General features: G+C 39.1%; 1 protein-coding gene across 5 annotated transcripts in view; it reads left to right on the plus strand.

Annotated features, from left to right (window-relative positions):
- UXS1 (UDP-glucuronate decarboxylase 1) overlaps nucleotides 1-27,905 on the plus strand; it is a 153,978-nt gene that overhangs the window by 83,645 nt on the left and 42,428 nt on the right. For 4 of the 5 annotated variants that reach the window (XM_066267844.1, XM_066267841.1, XM_066267839.1 and 1 more), the window contains one exon: nucleotides 17,131-17,311. The exons of the other annotated variant lie outside the window; for it this stretch is intronic. In XM_066267844.1, coding sequence (XP_066123941.1) covers nucleotides 17,179-17,311 — 133 coding nt within the window. In that variant the 5' untranslated portion in view covers nucleotides 17,131-17,178. The remainder of the gene's footprint in view (nucleotides 1-17,130; nucleotides 17,312-27,905) is intronic. 5 annotated transcript variants of the gene reach the window in all.

The following is a 27,905-nucleotide window of genomic DNA, read 5'->3' on the forward strand; positions in this document are numbered from 1 at the left end:
TATCTGATTTCTTAAACTTAGAATAATTATTCTAAGGTTCATCCATGCTGTAGCATGAATCAGTACTGCATTCCTTTTTATGGCTGAACAATATTCCATTGTATGGATATACCTTATTTTGTTTATCCATTTATCAGTTGATGGCACTAGGGGTTTTCAGTCTGAGGCTATTTGTGAATAATGCTTCTATAAACATATGTGCATAAATTTTTGTGTTGAGATAGGCTTTCAGTTCTTTTGGGTATGTACCTAAGAGTGGAATTGCTGGGTCAGATGGTAACCCTATATACCACTTTTTGAGGGAATGTGATACTTTTCCAGAGCAGTGGTTTTTAAAACCTTTTCTGGTTCACAGATGACTGTAATGACTCCATGGGGGCTTTCTCATCTAGTAGTCTGATTGTTTAGCATTGATACAGATTCACCAGTGAAAGAATTCTATTTATTCTGTAGCTTAACATGTGTCCAAAGAGATTGGTGCCTTTACATTAAAAAAAAAAAAAGCTCTGTTGAGATATAATTTGTATACCATATACTTCATCCTAAGTGTACAATTCAATAGTTTTTAGTATATTTGCAGAGTTGTGCATTTCTACCAATATTAGAACATTTTCATAACTGCAAAAAGAAACCTTGTATCTATTAGCAGTCACTCTATTTTCCCCCACACCCCTCCCTGCACCCCAGGCCCTAGGCAACTCTAATCTGCTTTCTGTCTGTATAGATTTGCCAATTCTGGATATTTCCTGTAGGTGGACTAATGTAATATTTGTCCTTTTGTGACTGGCTTCTTTCACTTAACATGTTTTTAACATTCATTCATGTTGTAACATGTATCACTACTTCAGATGTTTAATTACCAAATACTATTGCATTTTGTGGATGTTTATTTACCTATTTATCACATGAGTCACATGGTAGCTCTATATTTAACCTTTTGAGGAACTGCAAGGCTTTTGCCAAAGTGACAGCCCCTTTTTACCTTCCCATCAGCAGTGTCTGAAAGTTCTAGTTTTGTCCTCATCCTTGCCAACATTTGTTGTATTTTGTATTTTTGTTTGTAGTGCTCCTAATAGGTTTGATGTGGTATTTCATGGTTTTCATTTGAGTTTCTCTGATGGCTAATGATATTGAGATTCTTTTTGTGTGCTTATTGGCCATATCTGCGTCTTCTGTGGAGAAATGTCTATTCAGATACTTAGCCAGTTTTTTTGTTTTTTTTTTTGTGACAGAGAGAGGGACAGATAGGAATAGACAGACTGGAAGAGAGAGATGAGAAGCATCAGTTCTTCGTAGCAGCACCTTAGTTGTTCATTGATTGCTTTCTCATATGTGCCTTGACCGGGTTGGGGGTTGGGCTACAGCAGACCCAGTGACCCTTTGCTCAAGCCAGCAACCTTGGGCTCAAGCTGGTGAGCCCTGCTCAAACTGGATGAGACCATGCTCAAGCCAGTGACCTCGGGTTTCAAATCTGGGTCCTCCGTGTCCCAGTCTGACGCTCCATCCACTGTGCCACTACTTGGTCAGGCGAATGTAGAACTCTTCTAACTCAATAGTAAAAAGGAAAATAACCCAATTAAAAAACTGGCTTGCCTGTTCAGGCAGAAATAAAATGACATATATATGGTCAAATCATCTTTGATAAAGGAGCCAAAACACACGCAATGGAGAGAAGAAAGCCTCTTCAATAAATGGTGCTGAGAAAACTGGAGAGCCATGTGCAAAAGAATGAAACTCGACTACAGTTAGTCTCCTTGTACCAAAATTAATTCAAAATGGATCAAAGACCAAAATATAAGATATGAAACAATAAATTATACATTTCTATTCTGTTCCATTGGTCTGAGTGTCTATTTTTCTGCCAATACCTTGCTGCTTTGATTATTGTGGCTCTGTAATATAATTTGAAGTCACGTATTTAATGTTCCCCAGCTTCGTTCTTTTTCCTTAGGATTACTTTGGTTATTCGGGATTTTTTATAAGTACATAAAAACCTGATGATTTTTTGTTCTACTTCTTTAAAAAATGACATTGGAATTTTGATGGGAATTGCATTAAATTTGTATATTGCTTTGGGTAATATGGCCATTTTAACTATATTTATTCTTCCTATCCAGGAACAAAGAATATTTTTCCATTTTTTGTATCTTTTTTGATTTCTCTTAACAATGCTTTGTAGTTTTTATTATATAGGTCCTTTATATTCTTTATTATATTTATTTCTAGGTATTTTATTTTTTCTGTTGCAACTGTAAAAGATTATTTTTTTGAGTTCACTTTCTGATGTTTCATTGTTGGCATATAGGAAGGCAATAGACTTCTGGATATTAATTTTGTATCCTGTGACCTTACTGTATTGGTATTTTGTTTCTAATAGTCTTTTTGTGGAGTCTTTGGGAGTTTTGATTTATAGGATCATATCATATGCAAAAAGTGAAACCTTTACTTCTTCTTTCCCAATATGAATGCCTTTTATTTCTTTCTTTTGTCTGATTGCTCTGGCTAGAACTTCCAGCACTACATTGAATAAGAGTGGAGAAAGTGGGCAGCCTTGTCTTGTTCCTGATTTTAGAGGAAAAGTCTTCAGCAATTTGCCATTTAATATGATGTTAGCTGATGGTTTATCATAAATGGCCTTTATTATGTTGAGATATTTTCCTTCTATACCCATTTTGTTGAGTGTTTTAAACATAAAATGATGTATTTTATCGAATGCCTTTTCTGCATCTATTGATAGGATCATATGGTTTTTCTTCTTTGTTTTGTTGATATGGTATATTATGTTAACTTGTTTTATGAATGTTGAACCATCCTTGTGATTCCAGGATGAATCCCACTTGATCATGATGGACTATTTTTTTAATGTGTTGTATTCGATTTGCTAGTATTTTGTTTATGATTTTAGCATCTGTATTCATTAGAGACTAGCTGTACCCGGCCACGTGTTCCTGTGTCTCAGCCTGGTTGAATGGAAAAGAAAGAAAAGAGAAAGCATACGTTTCTAATATGTTTAATTTCACAATGCTTGTGGTTATACAATATTTTTTGTTGTTCCATTGTCTGTGCAGATATAGAGATTGTCTGGTTTGCCAATTCTAGAACACGCAACATATAATTAATTGTCCATGTGAGAAGCAATCCATGTGTAGATCTAAACCGCACAATTCTAAAGATTGGCCCTGAGCTTTGTTGATGGTGATTGCAAACACCAATCAAATTGGGCACTGCAATCTCTTAAATTAAAATGGCATATCTGTTGGAATCATAGGAATGCGAGGAATGAGGACATCTTCACCTTCGAAAGGTCCTGTCAAGATTGTTGCTTCTACAGTGTTGCTCATTAATTTTTTTTCTGCAAGCCACGTGCCGTTGCAAAGCTTTGGCTGGTTGATATTTTACAACATGATAATTGGCACGCCGATTTTCAATTGCAGTACGTGTGGTGGCATCCTTGGCAGATCGACTGAATTCAGAAGTTCTGTTGGATAATTAACCACTTCATCTGCTTCCACAACAGTGTCAACGGACTTATATGTGACTGACTCGCTTTGAATGTTAGACTGAATAATATTGTTAAGTTCGTAGACGTCTTTGTTCTTGGCCGCAAGAATAGCTCGTTTACTCAGTCAATCATGATTCTTATAATTGGTTTGGATATTGGGAAATACTTTTTAAACCAATTCTTCTTTTGACAGTCACTAAATTGCAGAAATTATGAGGCAATGAAATTCGTCCTGAGGTCAGATCAACCGGCACCTTTTCGTTCCCAATTTCCAGCAATTGATGTGAGAATATCTCAGCTGATCGATCGTTTTACAGCTGGACACACATATTTGTAGTTAATTTTAACGTCTTTACGTGTTGCCACAAAGTAGAGTATTTCAGGCAAGCATTTATTTCATCTGCTGGTGTCGATTGAGGAATTACAGGTAATGTTTGCAATCAATCTCCTGCAAGCAATATTAATGCGTTCCCAAATGGTATGATGTTTTCGCGCATATCTTGCAATGATCAATCAAGAGCCTCGGGCGATTTTTTGTGCACCATTGTGCATTCATCCTTAACAATAAGTTTGCATTTCTGCAATACTTTTCCCATGCCGGATGCTTTGGAAATGTTTCACGTGGGAGTTTCAATGAATTGCATGTTCAGTGGCAATTTCAAAGCAGAATGAGCAGTTCTTCCACCTGGTAGCAGTGTCACAGCTATTCCGGATGAAGCAAGAGCTAAGGCTATGTCATATTAGGATTGAATTGCTGCCAGAATCAATCTAATTAGGAACATTTTACCAATTTCTCTTGGTGCATCTAAGAAGATTATTTCTCCAGCCCCATTATTTACAGTTTGCATTATTTGATTGTAAATGCCTTTTTGCTCAAGCGTTAGCTTAGGAATATTTGATTACACATACGACAAAAGTTCACCTGTGTTGTAATTTTGTTCACTATGCAATTCCACATTGAACAAAGCAGCAGCTGATTGATTCGGTGATGGCATTCTCAGTTGATTGAGAACTTTGTTCATGATTTCTATGCACAAATCTTCAATCATTATCAACGCTTTGTTGTAGATTTCTGCTGTGAAATCCATGTTCATATTTGAATTTTTGCGTATTCGACGGAAAATATCTTCAGCCATGTGCGATTTATATTTCTCCCATAACATTGAAATGGAATTGTAAAATATTTAGTATAGTGTGTGTTGCTTTTATGTCCAACAGATGGCACTGTTTTTTTTTAAAAAACAACATGTTTTTACCTGTCACAGGTGTGACATCTATATATTAGTAGGTATATAAAACCCATAAAAACACGCATATTCAAATACAATGTTGTGTCAAAATTTCAAAGAAATCGGTGAAGAACTTTAGGAGATTTAAAATTTTGAACAAACGAACATTTACTTTTTTATTTATATAGATATGGTCTGTAGTTGTTTTTTTTTGTGTGTGTGTTGTCCTTGCCAGGTTTTGGTTTGAGGGTATATTTGCTTCATAAAATATGTTTGGAAGTATTGCTGCTGCTTCAATTTTTTGGAAAACTTTGAGTAGAATAGGAACCAAATCTTCTTTGAATATTTGATAGAATTTACTAGTTTAGCTGTCTGACCCTGGACTTTTATTTTTGGGAGGTTTTTGATAGTTGTTTCTATTTCCTCCCTGCTTATGGGTTTGTTTAGGCTATCTACTTCTTTGTGACTCAGTCTAGGAAGATTGTATTGTTCTAGGAATTTATTCATTTCTTCTAGATTGTTAAGTTTGGTAGCATATAGTTTTTCATAGTATTCTATGATAATGCTTTGTATATCTAAGATATGTGTGGTGATTTCTCCTCTTTCATTTTGGATTTTGTTTATATGAGTTCTTTCTCTTTTTTCCTTAGTGAGTTTTCCCAAGGTTTTGTCAATTTTGTTGATCTTTTCACAGGACCAGCTCCTTGTTTTATCGCTTTTTTTCTATAGTTTTTCTGTTCTCTATTTCATTTATTTCTGCTCTGATATTTATTATTTCCTTTCTTCTGCTGATTTTGGGTTGCCTTTGTTTTTCTTTTTCTAGTACCTTAAGATGTGATGTTAAGTTGTATACTTGGGCTGTCTCTTGTTTGTTCATATAAGCCTGTAGTGATATGAACTTCCCTCTTATTATTGCTTTTGCTGCATCCCAGAGATACTGATATGTTGTATTGTCATTTTCATTTGTCTGTATATATCTTTTGATCTCTGCTTTTATTTCATCTTTGAACCACTCATTTTTGAAGTATGATGTTTAATTTCCACATTTTTGTGGGTCTTCCTTTTTTGCAGGTGAATTCTAGTTTCAAAGCTTTATGGTCAGAAAATGCTTGGTATAATTTCAGTTTTTCTGAATTTGTTGATGTTAGTTTTGTGGCCCAACATATGGTCAGTTCTTGAGAACGTTCCATGTACACTGGAGAAAAATGTATACTCTGGCGTTTTGGGATGAAATGTCCTATAGGTGTCTATCATATCCAATTGTTCTAGTGTTTTGTTTAAGGCCAATATTTCTTTACTGATTTTCTGTTTGGATGAACGATCTAGAGCTGTCAGCAGTGTATTCAGGTCTCCAAGTATGATTGTATTTTTGTTTGTTTTTATTTTTAGATCTGTTAGTAAATGTCATATACTTTGGTGCTCCTTGGTTTTGTGCATATATATTAAGAAATGTTATGCCTTCTTGATTCAATGTCCCCTTTATCATTATGAAATGACCATCTTTGTCTCTGATTACTTTTGCTGTCTTGTAATCAGCATTGTTAGATATGAGTATGGCTACACCTGCATTCCTTTGTTATTATTTGCTTGGATAATTGTTTTCCAACCTTTCACTTTGAATTTATTTTTATCCTTGTAGCTTAGATGTGTTTCTTGAAGGCAGCATACAGTTGGAGGTTTTTTTTTTTACAGGACAGAGAGAGGGATAGACAGACAAGAACGGACAGAGATGAGAAGCATCAATCATCAGTATTTTTTTTGTTGCAACATCTTAGTTGTTCATTGATTGCTTTCTCATATGTGCCTTGACCGCGGGACTTCAGCAGACCAAGTAACCCCTTGCTTGAGCCAGTGACCTTGGGTCCAAGCTGGTGAGCTTTTTGCTCAAGCCAGATGAGCCCGTGCTCAAGCTGGCGACCTCAGGGTCTTGAACCTGGGTCCTTCCGCATCCCAATGTGATGCTCTATCCACTGCGCCAGCACCCAATCAGGTTTTTTTTTTTTTTTTTATCCACTCTGCTACTCTGTGTCTTTATATTGATGAGTTCAATCTATTTATATTTAATGTAATTATCGACACTTGAGGGTTTCTTACTGCCTTTCTATATATTGCTTTCTGATAGTTCTGTATCTTGTTTGGTTCTTCTGTTTTGTTTTTCTGTCATTTGTTTTTATTTGGTTGTATTCCATACTTCTTTCCTCTGTTTCTTCTTTTTTTAAGCCATGTTTTTCTGTCATGGGTTTTTCAGGGGTGGTTACTATTAGGCAAATAAAAGGATATATATCATATTCATTGTAGTACATTATTTCATGAGTACTTCTGCACTCCATCCTCCTTTGCTACTGTTAATTTTTGTGTTCCTCCTTTTTTTTTAATATTTTTCTAAGTTGGAAACAGGGAGGCAGACAGACTCCCACATGTGCCCAACTGGGATCCACCCAGCATGCCCACCAGGGGGCGATGCTCTGCCCATCTGGGGCGTCGCTCTGTTGCGACCAGAGCCATTCTCGCGCCTGAGGCAGAGGCCATAGAGGCATCCCCAGAGCCCGGGCCAACTTTGCTCCAATGGAGCCTTGGCTGCGGAAGGGGAAGAGAGAGACAGAGAGGAAAGAGAGGGGGAGGGGTGGAGAAACAGATGGGCACTTCTCCTGTGTGCCCTGGCCGGGAATCAAACCCGGGACTCCTGCACACCAGGCCGATGCTCTACCACTGAGCCAACTGGCCAGGGCCTCTTCCCTTTTTTTTGTTGTCACAGATTAATCTTGGTTTTATTGTGATCTTGGTGGAGTTTTTAGTTGTGATTTTTTTATTTTTGGTATCAGGTCGGATAACACCCTTAAGTATTCCTTGAAGTGGGGGGCTTTTCTGGTGATAAATTCCCTCATCTTTTCTATATCTGTGAATGTTTTTATTTCCCCTTCATATTTGAAGGATAGTTTTGATGGATATAGTATTCTTGGCTGGAAGTTCTTCTCTTTCAGTACTTGAAATATTAGGGTCCACTCTCTTCTGGCTTGTAGATTTTCTGCTGAGAAATCTGATAACAGCCTAACAGGCCTTCCTTTATATGTTGTATTCTTCTTTACCTGGCTGCTTTGAGGATTTTTTCTTTGTCATTGGTATGTGATAATTTTATTATGATGTGCCTGTTTTTATTATGATGTGTCTGTTTGGGTTAAGGTAACTTGGTGTTCTGTTTGCTTCTTGGATTCGAGGCTCTAATTCTTTCCACAGGCTTGGGAAGTTCTCAATTATTTGTTTGAATATGTTCTCCATTCCATTTTCTCGCTCTTCTCCTTCTGATCTACCCATTATTCTTATGTTGCCTTTTCTGATAGAGTCAGACAATTTCTGTAGGGCTTTCACATTTTTTAAAATTTATGAGTCTCTCTCTTCTGGTCTCTGTAGTATCTCTAGTTGCCTGTCTTTTATGTCACTAATTCTCTCTTCTGTCTGACCTCTTCTATTAGCTAAGCTCGTTACCTCATTTTTCAATTTATGTGTTGAGTTTTTCATCTCTGTTTGGTTCCTTTTTATAGTTTCAATTTTCTTGGTGAAGTAGTCTTTTTTTTCATGGAATTGATTTTTGAGCTCTCTAAATTGCTTTTCCGTGCTTTCTTGTACTTCCCTGAGTATTTTTAAGACTTAAAATTTTAATTCTCTATCATTTAACTCCAAGATTTCTAAGCAATTGAAAACTTTTTCTAGAGAATTTTCATCATCTATCTGAGCTACATCTGTCTTTTGTATCCATATTTGATTTTTTTCCCCTTAATGGCATTTGAGATTGGCATTGTTAATAACATTAATAAGAGATAATTAAAAATAAAATAAAAATTAAAAAGATATGAAAAAACAAATTTTATAATGATAAGTGGAACAAAAACTACAGATAACAAGAAGCAGGAACTGAGGAAAAATGACAAGAGATAAAAAATCAAGTAAAAAACATGCAAAAAGCCACAAAGAAAAATATGAATCCAAAATATAATAATTAGTTGATAAATGATGATCAAATGAGAGGAGAAGAAAAATAAAAGTAAAGGTTTTTTAAATGAAACCCTCTTAAAAATCAAGAATGGAGAATGTAAGAACTATGGATAATGAGGTTCAAAAGGAAAAGGAAAGAAGATAAAATGACCGAAATGGAAAAAAAGCAAAAACAAAAGAAAAAAGTTATAAAAATGTAATTTTTCTCTGGTTTTGAGAGATAGCTTCTTCCTTTCTTTCAGCAGGTGGTGCTGTACTATAGGTTTTGCCCCCATGGGCTCTCAAGCAGAGATTTGCTGTTGTGTCACTGTGATAATGACACAAGCTGGGCCTCAGTCTCATTGATAGGCGGGGCTTGTTAGAGCTTGGAGGCTCTGACAGTGGGAGTTTCAGTTTGCCTCTCCACGTCTCTCCCAACTGAGCTATCAGCCTGGGGACTTAGCTGTGAGGTTTGCCACAGCCACTGCTTGCAGAGCAAGAGGCTCTAAGAGCAGCCAGGTCCTTCCTCGAGTACTATTCAAAGTACAGGTCTGGGTAAGGCTGTGGCAACCAGAGCTGCCAGCAAGAGCAGGCAGGGCTGGGAGCCGCTTGCAGATCTAGTGCCTTTCTATGGGCCTTTGGACAGGTCTAGTACTTCTCAGCGCGCCATGGGCTGGGAGCCAGTTGAAGATCAGGCGCCTTTCTAAAGGCCCCTGGCCTGTCTAGTATGCCTCAGCTCTCTGCAAGTCCAGAAATAAACCCACACTTTTATGGACAACTGATATTTGACAAAGGAGGTAAGAGCAAACATTGGAGTAAAGACAGCCTCTTCAACAAATGGTGTTGGGAAAATTGGACAGCTACCTGAAAAAAAAAAAATGAAACTAGACCACCAACTTACACCATTCAGAAAAGTAAACTCAAAATGAATAAAAGACTTAAATGTAAGCTGTAAAACCATAAGCATCTTAGAAGAAAACATAGACAGTAAGTTCTTTGACATCTCTTGCAGCAATATATTTGCCGATTTATCTTCATGGGTAAGGGAATAAAAGACAGGATAAACGTATGTGACTATATTAAACTAAAAAGCTTTTGCACAGCTAAAGACAATAAGAACAAAATAAAAAGACAAACTACACAATGGGAGAACATATTCGACAATACGTCTGATAAGGGGTTAATAACCAAAATTTATAAACAACTTGTAAAACTTAATACCATGAAGACAAACAATTCAATCAAAAAATGGGCAAAAGAAATTAATAGACACTTCTCCAAAGAGGACATACAGATGGCCAATAGGCATATGAAAAAATGCTCAACATCACTAATCATTAGAGAAATGCAAATTAAAACCACAATGAGATATCACCTCTCAGCAGTCAGAATGGTGCTCATCAACAAAACAACACAGAGTAAGTGCTGGAGAGGATGTGGAGAAAAAGGAACCCTTCTGCACTGCTGGTGGGAATGCAGAGTGATGCAGCCACTGTGGAAAACAGTATGGAGATTCCTCAAAAGATTTTTAAAAATGGAACTCCCTTTTGACCCAGCTATCCCACTTTTAGGAATATACCCCAAGAACACCATAGCAGTGTTTCAAAAGAAGAAATGTACCTCCATGTTTATGGCAGCATTGTTCACAATAGGGATTATCTGGAAACAGCCCAAGTGTCCGTCAGTGGACGAGTGGATTAAAACGCTTTGGTACATATATACTATGGAATACTACTCAGCCATAAGAAATGATGACATCGGATCATTTACCACAATATGGATGGACCTTGATACCATTATACTGAGCGAAATAAGTAAATCAGAAAAAACTAAGAACTTTATGATCCCATACGTAATGGGACATGAAAATGAGACTCAGAGACCTGGACAAGAGTGTGGTGTATGGGGGGTGGGGAGACGGAGGAGGTTAGGGAAGGGGAGGGGCACAAAGGAAACCAATTAGAAGGTGACAGAAGACAATTGGACTTTGGGTGACAAGAATGCAGCATAATCAAATGTCAAAATAACCTGGAGATATTTTCTCTGAACATATGTACCCTGATTTATCAATGTCACCCCATTAAAATTAATAAAATAAAAAAAATTTAAAAAAATAAAATAATGTGACTACAGCCAACACCACAATAGCTGTCTGGTGTGAATGAATCAAAATTATATGGGCTTTTTTTGTGAGAGTGGCAAAAAAATATTATTAATTAGTTTATGTGTGCTGTGAGATGAAAAGAGTTGAAAATTACTGCTCAAGGGGAAAATCTCTTAGCTTCTGATGTTGGTAGTCACTCTAGAGTTCCTTGGCTTGTAGACGTGTGACACCAGAATTTGCTGCCACCACCACATGATATTCTTCATGTGTGTCTCAGAGTGGATTTAGGGTCCATTTTCCTCCTGTGTGACCTTACTTAGCTAATCACATCTGAAATGGCCCTGTTTTCAAATAAGGTCACATTCTGAGGCTCCAAGAAGGGCACTAATTTTGCAGGACCTATGTATTCAACCGTATAAAACTGCTTTGAAGACTTTGTCGTATTTGATTTCTTAGCATTTTTGGTATGATGTGTGTGTATCTGTTTTTTATATTTATTGTGTTTGGAGTATGTTGAGCTTCATAAATGGGTAGATTAATGAATGTGTTTCATCAGTTTTGAGGAGTTTTCAGCCACTATTGTTTTGAGTATTTTTTCTGTTCCCCTCTCTTTTCTGTTGCTTCCAGTGCATGCGTGTGGGTATGCTTACCGGTGCCCCAGACTTGTCTGAGCTCTGCTCAGTTCCTCTTGTTTTCTCTGCTCTTTGGATTGCATGAGCCCTCTTGATCTATCTTCAAGTGTGCTGAACCTTTTTTCTACAATCTAATGTTGAATCCCTCTGGTGAATTTTTTGTTGTTGTTGGTATTGTAGTTGTTCCAGAATTTCCACTTATTTGTCTTATAATTTCTCTCTTTAGTTTTAATTATTTCTTTAAACATGGTTTCCCCTAATTCTTTGAGCCTGTTTGTGATCGTTGTTTTGAACAACTTTGTTAAAGTTAACAACCAGGCTCTTGTCCAGGCAGTTTTTGTTGCCTGGGTGGTTTTCTGTGTACAGGTCATGTATTCCTGTTTCCTGTTTCTTTGCATATCTTGTAATTTTTTTTGCGGAAAACTGGACATTTTAGTTGTAGTATATTATAGCAAGTCTGGATATTGCTCTTCCATCCCCTAGAGCCGTGATGGTGAACCTTTTTATAAAACCGCCCACTTTTGCAGTGCTGGTCAACCTGGTCCCTCCTGCCCACTAGTGGGCATTCTAGCTTTCCTGGTGGGCGGTAGCGGAGCAACCAAACGGCACCGCAATTGGCCCATCCTGAAAGCTGGAACACCCACCCACTAGTGGGCAGGAGGGACCAAGTTGACCAGCACTTCAAAAATGGGCTGTTTTGGCCCACCATGAAAGCTGGAACGCCCACTAGTGGGCGGGAGGGACCAGGTTGACCAGCACTGCAAAAGTGGGCGGTTTTTATAAAAAGGTTCGCCATCACGGCCCTGGAGAGTAGATATATGTTTTTTTGTTTCTGTATTTATTTAGTCACTTGGCTGGTTTGTTTTAGTGAAGTCTGTGTCTCCTAGAGTGTGAAGCTCTGATGATTACTCCTTAGAGGCCACGGACTTGGGAATGGGTGCGCTTGACCAGGGAGGACAGTGGTTCCAGCAAGGCTCTTATTGACCAGCTCTTTCCCTGATTTCTCTGTTAAGCTCTCTGCATTGTGTGGCATACCAACTGTTAGGCTTCATAATTGCCAGTTGAGTGAACTCTTCTTTCAATTAATGCTTTGAGTTATATCATATATTGCTCCCCAGTCTGATCCATTAAATCCTGGTCCCTTTGCAGAGGTGGATTTTGAGGCCCTTCTTGGAGGTTTGTTCAGCCTAGGGGAGCTCTCAGGTGTCTCTTTCCCTGGGTTCCCTCCTGAACTGGCTGGCTTGTGGTTGAGTTTGTTGTTCTAGAGCTACCAGCCACCTCTCTGTTGCTTACCACCTAATTCTCCATTGTTTTTGAGAGCACCCTTATGCTTGAAGTTCCCTACACTCTCTTTCAAGTAAAGTTGTTTTTGGAGAGCCTGAGCTTTGGAGTACTCTTGTGTTTATTGACTGCCTCTGTCCTCAGGGAATCTCTGAGTCACTGCTCTGGAGCTCAGGGAGAGAGTGACACTGCTGCTTCATAAGCAGGGAGCGGGGCAGGAGCCGAAGCCCTAGTCTTCTTGCCTTGCCCCTCAGCAAATCTCCCACTGTGCCAGGCTGGGACAGGAGTGACCAGTCTCATTAGTCGCACAGCCTTCTGTGCCTGGCTTAGTCTTCTGCTTTCTGAGTGGGTCCTTGGTGGAGGAGGTGAACTCTTAACCCTCTGGCTCACTTGCCAGGAATTTCGCCTTTGCATCTCAGAGCTGGAAGGGTTGGGAAGTGCTAGAGAGTGGCCCTTCATGGTGAGATTCCGTCTTTTGACTGGGAGGTCCATTTTGGCCATGTCTACCACTCCCTCCCAGTGTGAGCTGTGAGGGTAGAGGGTAGCAGCAGGAGCAAACCATGGCATGTGTTACAGACTCTTACTGAGTTTTAGTAAATTTTCTTGCATAAATGTTTCTTCATTTGTTGTATATACGCTTATGACAATTTCTAGAGACTTTAAATGGTTGGTTTTTTAAAATTGATTTTACCGTTTACAGTGGTTTTGTTGGGAAACAGTCTGTGGAGCACCCCACACTGCTGTTCTGGAAAAATTTCTTATCTGTGACCTTGATATATAAATGTTTAGTACACAGGTTGTTTCTTGTTTTTCTCCCCATCATCTAGGTTGTAGGACTATGTATCCCAAACACCAAAGTAACACTCTTTTTTTTTTTTTAACAGAGACAGAGAGTCAGAGAGAGGGATAGACAGGGATAGACAGACAAGAACGGAGAGATGAGAAGCATCAATCATTAGTTTTTCATTGCACATTGCAACACCTTAGTTGTTCATTGATTGCTTTCTCATATGTGCCTTGACCGCAGGCCTTCAGCAAACCAAGTGACCCCTTGCTCGCCAGCAACCTTGGGTCCAAGCTCGTGAGCTTTTGCTCAAACCAGATGAGCCCGCGCTCAAGCTGGCAACCTCGGGGTCTCAAACCTGGGTCCTCTGCATCCCAGTCCAATGCTCTATCCACTGTGCCACCGCCTGGTCAGGCCAAAGTAACACTCGAGTCAGTATTAAATATGTTTCCCCCACATAATTTCCCTATACATCTAGAAATTATAGAAGATCTCTTATCTTTTTAGATTGTTTACATAAATCTCACCTTGATCAGACTCTAAAGTCTGTTCTACTTGTATACCCATTGTCACATCAGAAATGTGTATGCTTGTAAGTATGCTTGTAAGGATTATGCCAGTAAATTCAGCAGCAAAATTACTTTTCCTATTAGTGGAATCAGAAAATCTGATGCTCTACACTAATTTATGAACCCTGCACAGTCTTGCAAAGGTTATTATTTCCATGTGGGATGTTCTTCCTGTTGATTCTGAGTAGTACTGAGTTTATTTCACTTGACACATAACCACAACAAATGGCCTTAGTGTTTTTCATCTGCCACCTCATAGATCAAGCAACATGACAGAGTCATTTTGGTGTCCTAGTCTGGCATACTGTTGTTAAAACTTAATGAGACTTTTCAGTAATTGTTGAAGCCTTAGAACAAGGAAGAGGTTTGTTTGAAAAGATTTTTTTTTTCTGATTTACCAAGAAGCATGAGTTTGAGTGCTGACCTTGAACTTTAGCTGCCTGTTAATTCCCACAAGAGTGAGAACTATACACAAGTGCATGGAGATGAGCTCATAGACTGCGGTGCCAGGCAAAGCTGTGTGAGGCCAGATCCATTTCAGAGTAAGAGGTCTTTACGTCTTTTCATCCTACTGTGTTTTGGCTCTTGAATCCTTGTTCTTCAGAAAGTATGTCTGTGTTTGGTGATTAATTTTCCTGAGCAAGCTTCCTAAGCAATCAGCTTCAGCAGGTTTTGTTTCTATTTCAAATGCTTGCCTAATGGGCTGAAATTCATTAGGAAAACAATTTTATAACCATCCAGCTATGTTACAGAAATCTTTTGGTATTTTAGATAGAAGGGCATTGTTCAAGAAAAATAGTTCTAATCCTTTTTTTTTTTTTTTTCTGTATTTTTCCGAAGCTGGAAACGGGGAGAGACAGTCAGTCAGACTCCCGCATGCGCCCGACCGGGATCCACCCGGCACGCCCACCAGGGGGCGATGCTCTGCCCCTCCGGGGCGTCGCTCTGTTGCGACCAGAGCCACTCCATCCCCAGTGCTCGGGCCATCTTTGCTCCAATGGAGCCTCGGCTGCGGGAGGGGAAGAGAGAAACAGAGAGGAAGGAGAGGGGGAGGGGTGGAGAAGCAGATGGGCACCTCTCCTGTGTGCCCTGGCCGGGAATTGAACCCAGGACCCCTTGCACGCCAGGCCGACACTCTACCACTGAGCCAACCGGCCAGGGCCAGTTCTAATCCATTTTAAATAAGATTAGGATGGTTCTAGCAATTTTATGTTCCTCCTAAAACTAGGCAAATGTTGGAGATGACTGTGTGTGGTTTGATACAGTGCAGTTCTGCTCACTCTGAGCCACTTCTGTTTCAGGTGCTGACATTCAGTGAGCGTGCTATAGAACATTTTATTTTACAAAGTTGCATATGATATAGTTGCATTAGAAGAGATTAAATTTCCTTTAGAAAGATGTGATTTTTCTCATTAAAAAACTGTGGAAAACGGGCCCTGGCTGGTTGGCTCAGTGGTAGAGCATTGGCCTGGCATGCAGGAGTCCCAGGTTTGATTCCTGGCCAGGGCACACAGGAGAAGCACCCATCTGCTTCTCCATCCCCCCCCCCCCCCCGCCTCTCCTTCCTCTCTTTCTCCTCCTCCCACAGCCAAGGCTCCATTGGAGCAAAGTTGGCCCGGGCGCTGAGGATGGCTCCATGGCCTCTGCCTCAGGCGCTAGAATGGCTCTGGTTGCAACAGAGCAATGCCCCAGATGGGCAGAGCATTGCCCCCTGGTGGGCATGTTGGGTGGATCCCAGTCGGGCACATGCGGGAGTCTGTCTGACTGCCTCCCCGTTTCTAACTTCAGAAAAATACAAAAAAAAAAAAAAAAGAAAGAAAAGAAAAAGAAAAAAAAAGCGGAAAACGGGAAAATGCAATCAAATAAAGGTAAAGTTAAATGAAATCTCACCTCATGAGTTGTGCCCTAGTGGTGAACCAATTGGAAATTCATTCCAGAAAAATTATTTCAAATCATTGTTTAGTTATAAAAGTAGAATGTAGGAGTACTCAAGATAAAACGCAAACTGGACAAGCTGACAGATAGATTGGAAAAAGGAAAGACTGGAATTAAGACGGGACTTACATATCGTTTACCAGTGTTCTGGGGATGTTGATGGTTAAACCTCTGTTCTTCTGGGTGCTGTCTCTGAGGGGATTCAGAAAACAGTGCTCTCAGGAGAGAGTGAGTGTAGCTGATGGAACATCGTTGAGTGTCAGGACTTCCCACAGTTCACATTCTAATCCATGTTTGTATTTCCATCAGCTTGCATGTAAATATCTAGTTGTGGTTGACAGTGGGCAGATGGTACCCCTCTAGCTCCCCTAAATCTACCTTTTTCACCCAGGACAGCCAGCTCACCTGTGATAAACCCTGCAATTATGTGTCAGATTTTATTTGAACAGAGGACTTCATGGCAAATTAAATGTTTTAAAACTATAGACCAAGGTGTTTACTTTTTATTTTAGGTAAAAAGAATTTTTTTTTCCTACTGTAGATTTTTTTTACTTTGGAAGAGGAGCATGAGGGAATGCACATTTTGATAGGAGAGAAAGCAGATAGAGGATAGGACAAGACATGACAGAAAGGTTCCCATCATTCACGTATCTGTTTTCTGAGTTTATTCCTTTTCTTCCCACCTCCCTGAAATGAAATATGCTTTATCTAACCCCCTCAGTAATAGTATCCCATTGTGTATATGTTACCCCACCTCCTTTCATCCACTGACAAACACTGAGTGCCATACCTTGGCTATCATAAATAATGCTTCAACAAGAACCCTTTAAGAATCTAAAATTTTCTATCAAAGAAGACATTTTGAAACTTGGAACTACTACTTTTCTATCTTTCTTACTGGGTGGTAGTTTCAGTTTTTAGGCTGTTTGAAAGCTGACAGGTGGCTGAACTTCTTGCTCTGGTGTAAGCAGTGAAGATACTGCTCTAAAGCCTCTGCCCTCTCCTTCCTCCTGCACCTAAGTGAGTGTTAAGTTGTGGCTGCACCAGAAATACATCTGGAAGTTGATTGTCACTGTGTTCTCTTGTGCTTTCTCTGGGGATGTTTTACACACTGTCTTGATGCAGATAACTGGAGGAGCGGGGTTTGTGGGTTCCCATCTCACTGACAAACTCATGATGGATGGCCATGAGGTGACCGTGGTGGACAACTTCTTCACGGGCAGGAAAAGAAACGTGGAGCATTGGATCGGCCACGAGAACTTTGAGCTGATTAACCATGATGTGGTGGAGCCCCTCTACATCGAAGGTGAGTGACACCAAGCACTGTTACCACTTAGAGGCCCGTAGCTGTGGGCTCATCAAAGCAGTCAGCCCCTGAAAGTAAGCCAGAGTCTGACTCAAGACACATCCAGTTTGTGTTGTGTTTTGTTCCTGAAATCATCTTTCTGTGTCCAAGGCACTGGTCTAGTTTCTGTGATAGAAAATGTTTGTAACAGTGTGAATGTCTGATTTCGCTATTACATTCCCCCTCCCCCTAGAGGATGTGCGTGAGTTCACCACATATTCTGGAAGGAATGAATGCACACATAATGCTGACCAAAGCTAACATCTAGCCCTCAGCAGGGAGAGCCCCTGTCAGCAATCCAGGAATGGGTGAAGCAGGGAATTTTGGAGGGAATAGAATAGCCTCATTCCAGCAAATGGCCTTACTGTGGCCCTAAACTTGGTGCTGAATTTGGTTAAGGCTTGCCCAAGATCTGACAGATTGAACTTGTATGATCTCAAGGACCAACTTCAACACATGACACGGTAGCTTCATTCAAGCAAGCTGTGTATTTTCTAAGTAACAATGGACACATCTATTCCACTGTAGATGATGATCATTTTAAATCCACAGATGCAGAATAAGTGGGTCTAATTTGGTACCCGACATGTTTTCCAGCTGGGCCTAATTTCACAATCTGTTGCCTCCAGTTGTGCATATGTTTGACCAGTTGATTTCTAGAAAGTAGGTTTCATCTATCAAGGTCTCAATTGGTATCCTTCTGACACTACTGCTCTTCTGTTTTTTTGAAGCTCAAAGGGAGATAGGCAACTGCCAGGGATGTGAACCAGACTGGAATTTTTTAAGGAAGTTACAAATTAGCCAGTTATAATAACTCAGGATAGATAGAAGTGGCAGAGGGATACTACCAAGAAAGTGGGGCAGTTATTATTGTACTTAGATAATACTCGGAGTCTCCTAAAATATTTCCTGTTGAGAGAAGATGAGTACGGCGAGGGACTATCAGCAAGAGAGCTAGCCAAGAAACCTACTAACCTCTGCCTGGTTTTGTTCCCCATTTTGGTCATGTGGGGTTATGTTCAAAATTGTACCTTTTTTCAGCTTGTCATAGCTGCTGCCAGTGTTCTGTAAACATGGGTTCTAGTGTGACTTGTGTGGCAGAGGGGAGGAAGAAGTGTTACCATGTTTTGTACAAAATAGGTATGTCCATATATTTAATAAATAGTTATATAGTGTTATAAAAAAAGTGAAGGACAAATACTTTTCTCAGACAAAAATTGCCTGTAAGGACCTGCCTTATAAGAAGCATTAAAAGAAGTTCTTACATGATGTTCTTTTAATGCCTTATAAGAAGCATTAAAAGAAGTTTCTTTACAGAAACTCAGACCTACATAAAGAAAAGAAGAATGTTAAGAAGGAGTAAGTGGTGGTAAACAAAAACCTTGGAAGCTAAAAGTTGTCTGGGAAGAAAGGGTTTATTGAGCCATATGCTAGCCAGGGAAGGGCCAGGTTCTGGGGCGCAGCCTAATCCACTAGCTGCAGGGCCCAGTGAGGAAGACATGTCTGCCATCCTGGGTTTGGTGAAGACAGATGTTAAGTTGCTTGGAAAGAGTTTATACTGGGTATACATAAAGGGGGCGGGAGAAGATGAAGCGGAGAAGGTCCTGGTGAGCTGCCCTTAAAGAAGTATTTCCTGCTTCTGGGTTGGTTGTAGGCAACAGTCCCGCATAACTCATGGCTAATCAAATGTGGTTCATATTGTGGTTAGCTATTCTCTCACTCCAAGTTTCAGCATACATTCAGGAATGTAAGCAATCTTCTCTTGGTTTTGCTGCCACCCCCCATTCCCCACTCCCTGGCTATAAATGATTAACTCCCCTTGTATTTTCTGCCCATCTTCTTGGCCTGCTATAATTTAATTTAGGACATCTCAAAATTTTTCTCCTGTTATAAAATAAAAACATTTATTTTATCTTTAATTGAGCTAACAGATAACAGCTTCTTCAAAGTAATGAAAGCAATATATTGGGTGATTTCTGTTTATGGACAAATGAAATGAATGATAGCAGTGTTTAGGAGATAAGTGGAAGAATTGGGGATATCATTGTATCAGGTACCCACTAAATGTGAAGCAGATAGTGTTATTGAAAGTGGATGTAAGAGTGACGTCACAGAAATGGCGCCGTGAGCAGCACGTCCGACAGCTCTCCCCTAAATCACAACAAATTTATCAACTAGAAACAGAAAAATTTATCCTCGGAGCATTCCGGAGTTCCACACAAACTGATAGCAAAAGGACTGTTATCACTTGAATCTGAGAGACGAGGGTGTGGAGGAATCTACCACAGGGACGTTCTTTCAAACCGCAAGGAAGTGCGCCTGTGGTGAGTCAGCCCATATACTTGGGAACCGCGAGACGCCGCGAGCGGCCGACGCGAGCCGCCACCGCGAGCCGCCGCCACGAGCCGCTGCCGCGCGCGCCCGTTCCGGTTGAGCACCGCTGACGTTCCCAGCGGCCCGCACACTGCGAGTGGGGGTCGCCCCATTCACGCGCGTGCCTTGGGCATTCCACGCGCCCAGGGCGCCCTGCTGGCCCGCACACCCAGGGGGCTCCATTATCCTGCGCCTGGTGCGGTCCAGCCGCCAGCGGCGGGGCGAGCGGGAGAGGCTTGGGAGATTCTCTCCGCGGGGCACCTCACCCAGCCATTCAAGCTAACAATCAAGCGTTGGGGGAGGGGCGCGCGCAGGCAGCCTGAAATACCTTCGGAAGCACAGCTGCGACCCAATCACTGAAATTAGCTTAACCCATGAAATCTGCGCACCCTCGGTTCTAATTGATAAGATCTCTCTCAATTCAGCGATCCAAGACAAGAGGCATGATATTTTTTAGTGCCTCTCACTAAAGGGGCGGGGGCAACTTCTGATTAATAGAGCCTCCATATTTAGGGATAAACGCTAACAAGAAGGACTTGGCAGATAATAAGGTCTATACTACACTAGTCGTAAGCAGAGACTAGTGCCTCTTCTTCCCTGCAAAAACAGGCTACAAAGTGTGGAAAGCCTGGGTTGAGAGGTCCAACTAAATGATAGGTGCTGAACAGTCACCTTGACAACAATTGACTCCCACCCCCGCCTGATTACACTGGAGGCCCTGACTGTCAGAGCCTTTCCCAAAGCCTTGCACTGAGTGGGGATAGAGTGGGGATTTCCCAGCTCTTTGAGCCTCTTACTCCCCAGGCAGAAGCAGTTGCAGCCTTATAGCTGGATCACCAGGCTGCTAATTCAGAAAGGGGGGACTAGGAGAGAGAATCCAGGAAAGCAAACTCTCTCATCATTGGACCCTGCAAACGCCAACAAGCCTTTACTTCCAGCAAGACTAAAGCCAATTATATGACATTGCCATAGAATCCCATCAACTGCAAATCCCTACCTAAGAGTGACACAGGGGCAGAGCCTGGGGTACAGAGTCACCGACCAGGAAGAGGGAGAGAAAAGAAAAAGGAAGAAGTTAACCTCTCAAAATCAAGAAAAACCCACAGACTTTACAACTTGATCCACTATTTTTTTTTTTTGTTGTTGTTGTTGTTGTTTGTTTCTTCTATCTTTTTGCCTTTATTTCCTCCACCTTGGTCCTTCTATTCTCTGCCCATCTTATGCTTCCCCTTTCTTGAACTACACTACCCATGAGTGTTGCATTTTATTTTTCTTCTTCATCCTCACCCTCCTTTAAGGTTATACTCCAAAACACTTAACTCTCACTCTCTCCTTTTTTTTTTTTTTTGTCTTGCTTTATTTTGTTTTTTTCTCTTCCTATTTTATTTCTTCCTTCGTTTTTCTGTTTTTCTTATTTTTTCCTTTCTATTCGTTTTTTCTTTTCTCATTTTACTTTCCTCCCATATAATCCTCAATCACGAACAAATTAGTTAATTTGGGACTCAAGGCTTTTTTTTGGCTTTATTTCTCTTTTTTGCTTTTGTTTTTATTTTTTTTTCTTGTTTGTTTATTTTTGTGGCATTTTGGGTCCTCCCAACCCAAGGTCTCCATTGTATTTAGTCTTCGCTCCACTTAATACAACAGATTTTTACTTATTATTTTTATTTTTTCTTCTTTATTATTCTTTTTTGGTCCTTTTTTCTGGTTCCCTCTTATCCCTCTCATTATATCTCTTAGTTGACCATCACTTACAAGCAAATCATCTTATGCTTGTCTAAGATTTTCTTCCTTTTTTTTTTTTTTTTTTTTTTTTTTTTGCATTTAGTAGGTCCCTACTCCCTTTTTTTTGCCCCTTGAACTCTTCACCCCAAATCAGGCCCTCCATCATTATAGGCACGATATTTCCCTGAGGAGGGGAGAGGAGGGAAAGAGAAGAGAGAAAAAAAGGGGGAAATAATAAATTATTACTGTTTTTTTTGTGGGGTGTTTTACCTTTTTTTTTTTTTTTTTTTTTTTACTTTTTACTCTTTATTAATTCTAATTAGTGCTATCAATAAGACCACCCTCAGATGCCGATAAGAAAGAGGAAATCGAATATTATGGATACAAAAGAAAGAGAGGTAACACAAATAGATGTGGAAAAATCTATGGAGAGAAGACTTAACATATTGGAAGCCTTGGAGCTAAATGACAGAGAATTTAAAATAGAAATCTTAAAAATACTCAGAGATATACAAGAAAACACAGAAAGGCAATATAGGGAGATCAGAAAACAACTCAATGAACACAAAGAATATATTACCAAGGAAATTGAAACTATAAAAACAAATCAAACAAATGAAAAACTCAATTCACGAGCTGAAAAACGAGGTAACAAGCTTAGCTAACAGAACAGCCCAGATTGAAGATAGGATTAGTGAAATAGAAGACAAACAACTTGAGGCACAACAGAGAGAAGAAGAAAGAGACTCAAAAATAATAAAAAACGAGAAAGCCCTACAGGAATTGTCTGACTCCATCAGAAAGAATAACATAAGAATAATAGGTATATCAGAGGGAGAAGAGAAAGAAAATGGAATGGAGAATATACTCAAACAAATAATAGACGAGAACTTCCCAAGCCTGTGGAAGGAACTAAAGCCTCAAATTCAAGAAGCAAACAGAACACCAAGTTTTCTTAACCCCAACAAACCCACTCCAAGGCACATCATAATAAAGATGACACAAACCAATGACAAAGAAAAAATTCTCAAGGCAGCCAGGGAAAAGAAGAGTACAACATATAAAGGAAGGCCTATTAGATTATCATCAGATTTCTCAGCAGAAACTCTACAAGCTAGAAGAGAGTGGACCCCAATATTTAAAGCCCTGAAAGAGAGGAACTTTCAGCCAAGAATACTATACCCATCAAAGCTATCCTTCAAGTATGAAGGAGATATAAAAACATTCACAAATACAGAAAAGATGAGAGAATTTATCAACAGAAAGCCCCCACTCCAGGAAATACTAAGGGGGGTTTTCCAACCAGATTCAAAGAACAAAAGAAAACAACACCACAAGTAACAGCTCCACCAAGAACACAATAAAACCAAACTTAAACTGTGACAACAAAGGAAAAAAAGGGGGGAGAGGATGGAGATTAACAGTAGCAAAGGATGATGAAGTGCAGAAATACTTATAAGATAGGGTACTACAATGAATATGGTAGGTACCCTTTTCATTACTTAATGGTAACCACCCTTAAAAAAACCACCACAAAAACACTTGACTTAAAAAAGGTAGCAACAGAGGAAAGAAGTATGGAACACAAACAAACAAAAACAAATGATAGAAAAACAAAAGAGAAGAATCAAACTAGATACAAAACTAACAGAAAGCAATTTATAAAATGGCAGTAGGGAACCCACAAGTGTCAATAATTACACTAAATGTAAATGGATTAAACTTACCAATAAAAAGACACAGAGTAGCAGAATGGATTAAAAAAGAAAATCCAACTATATGCTGCCTACAAGAAACACATCTAAGCAACAAGGATAAAAACAAATTCAAAGTGAAAGGCTGGAAAACAATACTCCAAGCAAACAACACCCAAAAAAAAGCAGGCGTAGCAATACTCATATCTAATAATGCTGACTACAAGACAGAAAAAGTACTCAGAGACAAAAATGGTCATTTCATAATGATTAAGGGGAAGTTGAATCAAGAAGACATAACAATCCTTAATATATATGCACCAAACCAAGGAGCACCAAAATATATAAGACAGCTACTTATTGACCTTAAAACAAAAACTAACAAAAATACAATCATACTTGGAGACCTCAATGCACCGCTGACGGCTCTAGATCGGTCATCCAAACAGAGAATCAATAAAGATATAGTGGCCTTAAACGAAATACTAGAACACCTGGATATGATAGACATCTACAGGACACTTCATCCCAAAGCAACAGAGTATACATTTTTCTCTAGTGTACATGGAACATTCTCAAGAATTGACCATATGTTGGGCCACAAAGACAATATCAGCAAATTTAGAAAAATTGAAATTGTACCAAGCATATTTTCTGATCATAAAGCCTTGAAACTAGAATTCAACTGCAAAAAAGAGGGGGAAAAACCCACAAAAATGTGGAAACTAAACAACATACTTCTAAAAAATGAATGGGTCAAAGAAGAAATAAGCGCAGAAATCAAAAGATATATACAGACAAATGAAAATGAAAATACGACATATCAGAATCTCTGGGATGCAGCAAAAGCAGTAATAAGAGGAAAGTTCATATCACTTCAGGCCTATATGAACAAACAAGAGAGAGCCGAAGTAAACCACTTAACTTCACACCTTAAGGAATTAGAAAAAGAAGAACAAAGACAACCCAAAACCAGCCGAAGAAAGGAGATAATAAAAATCAGAGCAGAAATAAATGAAATAGAGAACAGAAAAACTATAGAAAAAATCAATAAAACAAGGAGCTGGTTCTTTGAAAAGATCAACAAAATTGACAAACCCTTGGCAAGACTCACCAAGGAAAAAAGACACAGGACCCAAATAAATAAAATGCAAAATGAAAGAGGAGAGATCACCACAGCCATCATAGATATACAAAGAATTATTGTAGAATACTATGAAAAATTATATGCCACCAAATACTACAATCTAGAAGAAATGGATAAATTCCTAGAACAATACAACCTTCCTAGACTGAGTCACGAAGAAGCAGAAAGCCTAAACAGGCCAATCAGCAGGGAGGAAATAGAAAAAACTATTAAAAACCTCCCCAAAAATAAAAGTCCAGGCCCAGACGGTTATACTAGTGAATTCTATCAAACATTCAAAGAAGACTTGGTTCCTATTCTACTCAAAGTCTTCCAAAATATTGAAGAAGAAGCAATACTTCCAAACACATTTTATGAGGCCAACATAACCCTCATACCAAAACCTGGCAAGGATGGCACAAAGAAAGAAAACTACAGACCAATATCTCTAATGAATACAGATGCTAAAATACTAAACAAAATACTGGCAAACCAAATACAACAACATATTAAAAAAATAATACATCATGATCAAGTGGGATTCATCCCAGAATCTCAAGGATGGTTCAACATACGCAAAACGGTTAACGTAATACACCATATCAACAATACAAAGAACAAAAACCACATGATCTTATCTATAGATGCAGAAAAGGCTTTTGATAAAATACAACACAATTTTATGTTTAAGACTCTCAACAAAATGGGTATAGAAGGAAAATATCTCAACATGATAAAGGCCATATATGATAAACCATCAGCCAACATCCTATAAAACGGCATAAAACTGAGGACTTTCTACCTTAAATCAGGAACAAGACACGGTTGTCCACTCTCTCCACTCTTATTCAACGTGGTGCTAGAAGTTCTGGCCAGAGCAATCAGACAAGACAAAGAAATAAAAGGCATCCATATCGGAAAAGAAGAAGTAAAGCTATCACTTTTTGCTGATGATATGATCCTATACATCGAAAACCCGAAGGACTCCACAAAAAGATTATTAGAAACAATAAACCAATACAGTAAGGTCGCAGGATACAAAATTAACATACAAAAGTCCATAGCCTTTCTATATGCCAACAATGAAATATTAGAAAACGAACTCAAAAAAATAATTCCCTTCACGATTGCAACCAAAAAAATAAAATACCTAGGAATAAACATAACAAAGAACGTAAAGGACCTATATAATGAAAATTACAAAGCATTGTTAAGGGAAATCGAAAAAGATACAATGAGATGGAAAAATATTCCTTGTTCTTGGATAGGAAGAATAAATATAATCAAAATGGCCATATTACCCAAAGCAATATACAAATTTAATGCAATTCCCATCAAAATCCCTATGAGATTTTTTAAAGAAATGGAACAAAAAATCATCAGATTTATATGGAACTATAAAAAACCCCGAATAGCCAAAACAATCCTAAGGAAAAAGAATGAAGCTGGGGGCATTACAATACCTGACTTTAAACTCTATTATAGGGCCACGATAATCAAAACAGCATGGTATTGGCAAAAAAATAGACACTCAGACCAATGGAACAGAATAGAAAGCCCAGAAATAAAACCACATATATATGGTCAAATAATCTTTGATAAAGGGGCCAACAACACACAATGGAGAAAACAAATGGTGTTGGGAAAACTGGAAAGCCACATGCAAAAGAATGAAACTCGACTACAGCCTGTCCCCGTGTACTAAAATTAATTCAAAATGGATCAAAGACCTAAATATAAGACCTGAAACAATAAAGTACATAGAAGAAGACATAGGTACTAAAATCATGGACCTGGGTTTTAAAGAACATTTTATGAACTTGACTCCAATGGCAAGAGAAGTGAAGGCAAAGATAAATGAATGGGACTACATCAGAATTAAAAGTTTTTGCTCAGCAAGAGAAACTGATATCAAAATAAACAGACAGCCAACTATATGGGAACTGATATTTTCAAACGACAGCTCAGATAAGGGCCTAATATCCAAAATTTACAAAGAACTCATAAAACTCAACAACAAACAAACAAGCAATTCAATAAAAAAATGGGAAGAGGACATGAACAGACACTTCTCCCAGGAAGAGATACAAATGGCCAACAGATATATGAAAAGATGCTCAGCTTCATTAGTTATTAGAGAAATGCAAATCAAAACTACAATGAGATACCACCTCACTCCTGTTAGATTAGCTATTATCAACAAGACGGGTAATAGCAAATGTTGGAGAGGCTGTGGAGAAAAAGGAACCCTCATTCACTGTTGGTGGGACTGTAAAGTAGTACAACCATTATGGAGGAAAGTATGGTGGTTCCTCAAAAAACTGCAAATAGAACTACCTTATGACCCAGCAATCCCTCTACTGGGTATATACCCCAAAACCTCAGAAACATTGATACGTGAAGACACATGTAGCCCCATGTTCATTGCAGCACTGTTCACAGTGGCCAAGACATGGAAACAACCAAAAAGCCCTTCAATAGAAGACTGGATAAAGAAGATGTGGCACATATACACTATGGAATACTACTCAGCCATAAGAAATGATGACATCAGATCATTTACAGCAAAATGGTGGGATCTTGATAACATTATAAGGAGTGAAATAAGCAAATCAGAAAAAAACAAGAACTACATGATTCCATACATTGGTGGAACATAAAAATGAGACTAAGAGACATGGACAAGAGTGTGGTGGTTACCAAGGGTGGGGGGGGAGGGAGGACATGGGAGGGAGGGAGGGAGAGAGTTAGGGGGAGGGGGAGGGGCACAGAGAAGTAGATGGAGGGTGACGGAGGACAATCTGACTTTGGGCGAGGGGTTTGCAACATAATTTGATGACAAAATAACCTAGACATGTTTTCTTTGAATATATGTACCATGATTTATTAATGTCATCCCATTACCATTAATAAAAATTTATTAAAAAAATAAAAATAAAAAAATAAAACTATCCTGGCCTATTGAGAAAAAAAAAAAAAAAAAAAGAAAGTGGATGTAATTAGGTCTTGTAAAATGTAGGAGAACCACTAAAAATTTTTAAAGAATAATTGCTATGCTAAAAGAGGAGAGAGAATATAATCTTATATAACACTTAATTAAAATGAGAGAAGGCATAGAATAGTAGAAGACAAAGAACAAGGGGCATGAATAGAAAATAATTACAGGATGTTATATTGATTGGGACACTTGAATCCATGTTAACACCATAAGTTAAAATTAATAAAAATGAAAAGGATTTAAAATATACACACTAAAAAAAAAGAAAAGAATTATAAATATGGAAGATATTAATCTAAGTATATTTGTAATCACTTTATATATGAATGGTCTAAATACACCAGTTAAAGAAACAGAGACTCTCATAGTGTTTAAAAAAAAACCCAAAACCCAGCCCTAGCTGGTTGGCTCAGTGGATCGAGTGTCACCCCAGCGTGTGGATGTCCTGGGTTTGATCTCCGGTCAGGGCACACAAGAGAAACAACCATCTGTTTCTCTCCCTCCTCCCTCCTCCCTCCTCCCTCCTCCCTCCTCCCTCCTCCCTCCTCCCTCCTCCCTCTCCTTCTGCCTCGTCAGTGGTTCGATTGGTTCAAGCGTCTGCCCTGGGCGCTGAGGATAGCTTGATTGATTTGAGCATTGGCC

Source organism: Saccopteryx bilineata, chromosome 3 (assembly GCF_036850765.1).
Source record: "Saccopteryx bilineata isolate mSacBil1 chromosome 3, mSacBil1_pri_phased_curated, whole genome shotgun sequence".
Classification (NCBI taxonomy): domain Eukaryota; kingdom Metazoa; phylum Chordata; class Mammalia; order Chiroptera; family Emballonuridae; genus Saccopteryx; species Saccopteryx bilineata.